Source organism: Notolepis coatsorum (genome assembly GCF_963971535.1).
Source record: "Notolepis coatsorum genome assembly, chromosome: 11".
NCBI lineage: Eukaryota > Metazoa > Chordata > Actinopteri > Aulopiformes > Paralepididae > Notolepis > Notolepis coatsorum.
Window position 1 is genome coordinate 93,380,199 of NC_140175.1, and position 6,961 is coordinate 93,387,159.

Sequence of the window (6,961 nt, forward strand, 5' to 3'; positions counted from 1 at the left end):
AGACGAGACAGGAGAGACTTCAGACACACGTTTCTAACCATTAGACGGCTTGTGCTGCGTTTTCACTAGGGATGCTCGATATTATCGGCCAATATTGGCATTAAAATGTGATATCGGAAAATATCGGTATCGGTTTAAAAAAAAATATATATATATTTTTTTTTAATTATTTCTATAAACTTTATTTACCCATGCAAGCAAGTAAGAACATATTCTGATTTTATTTATTGTCAAAAGTATGCATAATGTTGTGTTAATTCCACAACAAGAGATATGTAATGTTAATTACCTGAAATTATTCAGTTTTTTGGGGGGGGAAACCCTGCATATATCGGTATCGGAAATTAAGAGTTTATCGGTAAAAAAGCCAATATCGAGCATCCCTATTTCTAACGATTATACAGCTTGTGCTGCGTCTTCACGGGAATGGTGAAGGGCGTGAATGATATATATTTTTTTTTTATCAAATACAATTTCATTTAATTTTATACATAAACAAGACAAACACAATACAGTAGTAATAATAATAACAAGACCACACAGTACCACAACAATAATAATAACAACAATAACGACATTAGCAATAATACGAATAATAAATACAGAACATAAACTTATACTATTACAGACACCACAAAAGACATCACAAAAGACATTTCCTCCCCCACACAACCCACCCCAGGACCCCCGGACCAACACCCCAACCCCGCTCCGCTGCTAGATGGTGGTCTTAACTTTCTCTGCCTCTGCGCCCCCACAGCTCAATGAAGGGCGTGAATGATTTATCTCTACTCACCGGTGGGCATTTGCAGATGAAACCGTGGGGAGTATTACTGGCGACTGCACACGTTCCTCCATTTCGACACGGCCTGCCCTTGCAGCCGTCAAACACCTTGTCACAACGCTGGCCTGGGGAACAACGACAGAGACAAGAGCACAGTGTGAGTCAGGGTCAACTTGAATTTGACGCGTAGATATGTCTAAACTATGGAAAACAGGGGGGAAAACGAATACACAGAGTATACAAGTATCACTTCGATGGCAAAAAACAAAGAAGTTCCAGACACAATACAACAAAAATGTATTGTTCTAATATGAACTAAGCGATTAATTAAAGCTTTTTTATACATGAAGAGTGCCTGGAACTTCTTTGTTTTTTTCCCCAACTGGCTCCCCTATATCCAAAGAGCACCTTCTAAAACACTGGATTCACACTATACAAAGACACTGCAGCCCTCCTTCTTGTTCAACTTTGTATCACTGCGACGGCGTTCCCTTGGGATTCGAGCCCAATAATCGTACCTGTGTATCCGGTGCGACACTCGCAGCGGTAGCTGTTGGTGAGCTGGATGCAGTTGTAGGAGCCTCGGGGGTCGCAGGGGTCCGACAGACACTCGTTGACGTCGCCCTCGCAGCGCTCGCCCACGTAGCCCGCCGGGCAGACGCAGCGGTAGCCTCCGATCCGGTCCACACACTTGCCGTTGTTGAAGCACTTGGGCTCGTGGGTGAGCGGGTCGGTGGAAGGGTTGCAGTCGTCCAGGTTGATCTCACAGTGGACGCCTGAGGGGGGGAAAGGGGGGGAACGTTTGAGTCGGGAAGATGATGTTGTGACTTGGCTTTTTTTCCGGACCATGTTCTTTGGGTTCATCAGCGCTAGTATGTCTAATTGGGGGGCGACAGTGGCTCAGGAGGTAGAGCAGTCGTCTGGTAATACGGAGGTTCCCGGTTCGATTCCCACTCCTCCCGGGCAGCATGTCGAAGTGTCCTTGGGCAAGACACTTAACCCCTAATTGCTCCTAATGTGCAGATTGGCACCTTGCATGGTCGCCTCTGCCATCGCTGTGTGAATGTGTGAGTGAATGGGTAAAAATGTGAGGAACAAATTGTAAAGCGCTTTGGTAAATTGTAAAGCGCAAATTGTAAAGCGCACGGATGTGCACGCGCGTGCGCACGGATGTGCACGCGCGTGCACACAGGAATGCGCTGCACTCGACTGATGCGCCAACTCGCTAAGTACCCACCTGGCTATTTTGCATATCAATAGCGCCGGTCGTCAGGTGTGTTCAAATACGTTCTCAGATACATTCACACAAAACTTGTGAATGAAATTTGTTACATTCCATTCGTAGAGGCAATTAGGCACTGTCTTTAGTCTGTGCTTATGCGAGGCAACATGTATGCGCATGCGCGGGAGCGCACGCACGCGCCCGGGAGCGAGCGTGCAGATGCCGTCATTAGCGTGCGTGCAACCAGCTTTGATATCAGCAACGCAACACTGTGTGTGTGTGTGTGTGTGTGTCCATGTGTCTGTGTGTATGAACATGCGTGTGTACCTTGTGTTCCTCTGGGACAGGAGCATTTGTATGTGTTGATGAGGTCGATGCAGGTGCCTCCGTTCTGGCAGGGCTGAGACTGGCACTCGTTGATCTCTTTAGAGCAGTTCACCCCATGGTAGCCAGCGATACACTGAAGAGAGAGAGACCAACAGACAAAGAGTGAGTCCAGCGTATATCAATACAGTCAATGATGTGAATGAATACATTTGAAAACAGATGATTTGGCGGTATTCACGTCGACGTCAACCAAATGATTGAGTTGCGTGCTTAACCCTTTCACTACCACACTACAGACGGTTAACCCTTTCACTACCACACTACATACGGCAACCATCTGTAGTGTGGTAGTGAAAGGATTAACCTTCTGTAGTGTGGTATAGTGAAGGGGTTAACCCTTTGTCGTGTGGCAGTGAAAGGGTTAACCTTCTGTAGTGTCGCAGTGAAAGGGTTAACCGTCTGTATTGTGGTAGTGAAAGGGTTATCCTTCTGTAGTGTCGCAGTGAAAGGGTTAACCGGCTGTAGTGTCGCAGTGAAAGGGTTAACCGTCTGTATTGTGGTAGTGAAAGGGTTATCCTTCTGTAGTGTCGCAGTGAAAGGGTTAACTGTCTGTAGTGTGGTAGTGAAAGGGTTAACCTTCTGTAATGTCGCAGTGAAAGGGTTAACCGGCTATAGTGTGGCAGTGAAAGGGTTAACCTTATGTGTTGTGGTAGTGATAGGATTAACCATTTGTCGTGTGGCAGTGAAATGGTTAACCTTCTGTATTGTCACAGTGAAAGGGTTAACCTTCTGTATCGTCACAGTGTAAGGGTTAACCCGTCGGCAGCGTGGCGGTGAGAGGGTTAACGGGGGGCCGTGTCTGTACCTCACAGCTGTAGCCCCCCAGGTAGTCGGTGCACGTGGCTCCGTTCTGGCAGGGGTTTGGTGAACACTCGTCCACCTGCTCCTGGCAGTAGCTGCCGGTGTACCCGGCCTGGCAGCGGCAGTAGTGGGTGTTCCCGGCGTCCAGACATTGGCCCGAGTAGCGGCAGAGATGAGCCACCTCCACACCTGGGAGACGAGACGCGGAGGGAGGGAGACATTGTTTATCGACTGCACTGAAAACACAACCCCCCCCCCCGGATCTGTTAATACAACACCCATTCTCTCAAATACAAAGCATTTCACAAAGCGGAACAACCAGGCTTTTGTTTTTGGGGTGAATTTTGTACCTTGCTGTTTGGCAGCCACCTCGCAGGACACACTGGGGATGTCACAGTAGAGGCCCGTCCACCCGGTGTGACACTGGCAGGTGTAGGAGGCCCCCTGCTGCCAGCAGGAACCTCCGTTCTTACAGGGGGAAGAGTCACACCAGCGCACCAGATTCTACAGGGGGGGGGGGGTAAAGAAAGTAACACACTTAGCAAATTGTACAAATAAATCAGACAAATATAGCTCCACAAAATCTCCGATTGGCACCACATTGCTGCCTTGACGACGTTGATGTAATAATAATAACAATTAATTGCATTTATATAGCGCTTTTATAGACACTCAAGGCACTTTACAATGTAGGGTGGAAATGGCCTCCTTCACCACAACCTTGGGCTACGCAGGCTGAATGGCTGCCATACAATGGCACCCGGCACACGGCTCAGGAGACAGGGATTGATATCAGTCAATTCAGTTTAAGTTTATTTGGATCCCCATTAGCCACAGCAGTGCTGTGGCTATTCTTCCTGGGGTCCATAACACGTAAAATACAGTTACAGTTACTCACAACATTCACACGTCATACAGACAATTAAAACAACAATTAAGGGGAAGGGATGATTAGATGTCAAGAGACCTGATTGGGAATTTGGCCAGGAACGTCGGGGGAACCCCCTAGTACCTATGTAGTAAGTAGTACATAATTGCCTTCGGGTGTAAAAAGATGAAGGTGAGATTTCCTCTCTTTCATCGTCTCTCTCTCACCTGGCAGTTGACTCCCGTGTAGCCGTGGGGGCAGGTGCACTTGTAGGTCCCGTAGCTGTCGAGGCAGGTGCCGCCGTTGAGGCAGGGCTTGGAGTCGCACTCGTTGATGTCATGTTGGCAGTAGCTGCCGGTGAAGCCGGGCAGGCAGAGGCAGGTGAACGCGTTGATGCCGTCCGCACACGTGCCGCCGTTGAAACAGGAACTGTGGAGAGAAACCAAAAGCCAACCGGTGAGCCGTGTTATAGAACGCCGCGGTTGATAATCGATCGCTCCTGTGAGCTGACTGTTCATCTCGAATTCATAACGCCAGGTACTTGTGTGTATTTTATTTCATATTTAAGATGGGAGTGTTGTGTATATTGTAGTCATAGAGATGGAAGGGGTTATGTTAGATGGATAACCATATAAGTCCATGTTGTCCAAGTCTTTGAACAGCCAGTGTACTTACAGCTGTATAAACACTCCATGACATTTGGAATATATATGTGATACCTGACCCAAAGCCAAAAAGTACACAACTTTTGCACTTATATGGTTATTTGGCTACCTTCACACTGCAGGCAAAGTCAGATTTGATTTAGCCTCATATGTGACTCAGACCTGTTTTTTTTCACGACGGCACAAATCACCTGGAGTCTGATCTTTTCAATTCTGATTTGGGCCACTTTCACAATGTGGTCCTAAAACAGATACAGGTCAGGTTGGTTTGCAAAACCTCAGTCTGAACAATCGTGCGACTTTCGTGTCACTTTTACGTCACTGCGACAAAACATTTGTCACCATTTTCTCACGGGATGTCCGATATTATCGGCTGGTATTGGCATTAAAATGTGATATCGTAAAATATCGGTATCGGTTATCAAAAAAAATAAAATCTTAATTTATTATATATTTTTTTTAACATTTCTATAACCTTTATTTACCCAGCAAGTAAGAACAAATTCTGATTTTATTTATTGTCAAAAGTATGCATAATGCTGTGTTAATTCCACAACAAGACATATGTAATGTTAATTACCTGAAATTATTCCGTTTTTGGGGGGGGGGGGGGACCCTGCATATATAGCGTATCGGTTGATATCGGTATCGGAAATTAAGAGTTGGACAATATCGGTATATCGCTATCGGTAAAAAAGCCAATATCGAGCATCCCTACGCCCATCTTTATTGTTAATTTGCACATGCGGGTCAGTTCAGGAGGGTGACCGGTTCACACTGGAATCGAATATTGGCAACTTTTTTTTTGATCATGTGAACAGCAAAACAAAAAAACAAAAACAAAAATCTGAGCAATGAATCAGAATTGAGCACTAAGGTTTGCAGTGTGAACGTGAAGGAATGCAACATCCTTCAGGCTCAATAGCCGATATACTGAGACTGATATATCGGCGACTGAGAAAAAGACAATGCATGTGTGTGTGTGTGTGTATCCCGGTGTGTGTGTGCCGCTCCAATTGCATGTCCAGTTTGTTGCATGCCGAATAAAGACCCCCTAAAGAGGTCCTGCATTATTATTATATATATATATATATATATATATATATATATATATATATATATATATATATATACACGGTGACGGGATGCAGTCAGTACCTCTCGGTGCAGTCGTTAGTGTTGATCTCACAGTTGATGCCGCTGAAGCCGGGCGGGCAGGTGCAGGTGAAGCTGTTCACACAGTCGGTGCAGTTGGCCCCGTTCTTGCAGGGGTTACTCTCACACTCGTTGATGTCCTGCTCACACCTGCCCCCGCGGAACCCTGGCAGGCAGGTGCACACGAAGCTGTCCACGCCGTCCCTGCACAGACCGCCATTACTGCAGGGGTCTGGGAGAGAGAGAGATGAGGGGGGGGGGGGGGGGGGGGGGGGTTAAAACTTAACAAAGCTGTCTAAAATGGAGTTAATTATATTGTTTACACTGTTTATTTCTTCTCATATTTTTATATTCAGATCTAATTTCATTGCCTATATTTATGTCCTTCTTCTACTACCCTGCCCATACCTGTACCTCCCCTCCCCCATGCCGCTATGACGCCCCAAATTTCCCCAAGGGATCAATAAAGATTGACCACCTGAGAGCACCACAGACTGTGGATGCTTTTAAAAAGGGCCTCAAAACTCATCTTTTTAATAGAGCCGTTTGTTGATTTTTATCTAGTTTTAGCTCCACACATTTGATGTTCTTTTACCAGTTGTAGCCCTTCTTATTTTATGTTTTTTACTCTTTTACTAGTTTTAGTGTTCTTTTTACTCCTTACTAGTTTTAGTCTTGCTTATTTTATATAATTTTTTTTACTCTCTTGCTAGTCTTTATGTTCTTTAAAAAATGTAGCGCTTTGAGATTTGCTCCACAACTATAAAGCGCCCTACAAATCAAATATATTATTATTGTTATTATTATTATTATTACTATTATTATTATTATTATTATTATTATTATAAAGGATCTCATCTTAACCATTTCACTGCTGCACTACCAAACGGTTAACCCTTTCACTGCGACAATACACAGAAGGTTAACCCTTTCACTGCCACACAACATCCGATTAACCCTTTCACTGCCACACTACAGAAGGTTAACCACTACAGAAGGTTAACCTTCTGTAGTGTGGCAGTGAAAGGGTTAAGAGAGTTCACGGGGACACAAGGTTAAAACGCCGCCTTACTCGGTTG

General features: G+C 45.2%; 1 protein-coding gene across 1 annotated transcript in view; it reads right to left on the reverse strand.

Moving 5' to 3' along the window:
* notch1a (notch receptor 1a) overlaps nt 1–6,961 on the reverse strand; it is a gene marked incomplete at its 5' end in the record, with an annotated part of 20,295 nt that overhangs the window by 10,758 nt on the left and 2,576 nt on the right. Inside the window, 7 exons of the mRNA XM_084325002.1 lie at nt 797–909; nt 1,303–1,560; nt 2,334–2,466; nt 3,199–3,383; nt 3,545–3,698; nt 4,290–4,491; nt 5,886–6,114. Of these exons, the coding sequence (XP_084181128.1) occupies nt 797–909; nt 1,303–1,560; nt 2,334–2,466; nt 3,199–3,383; nt 3,545–3,698; nt 4,290–4,491; nt 5,886–6,114 (1,274 nt within the window). The remainder of the gene's footprint in view (nt 1–796; nt 910–1,302; nt 1,561–2,333; nt 2,467–3,198; nt 3,384–3,544; nt 3,699–4,289; nt 4,492–5,885; nt 6,115–6,961) is intronic.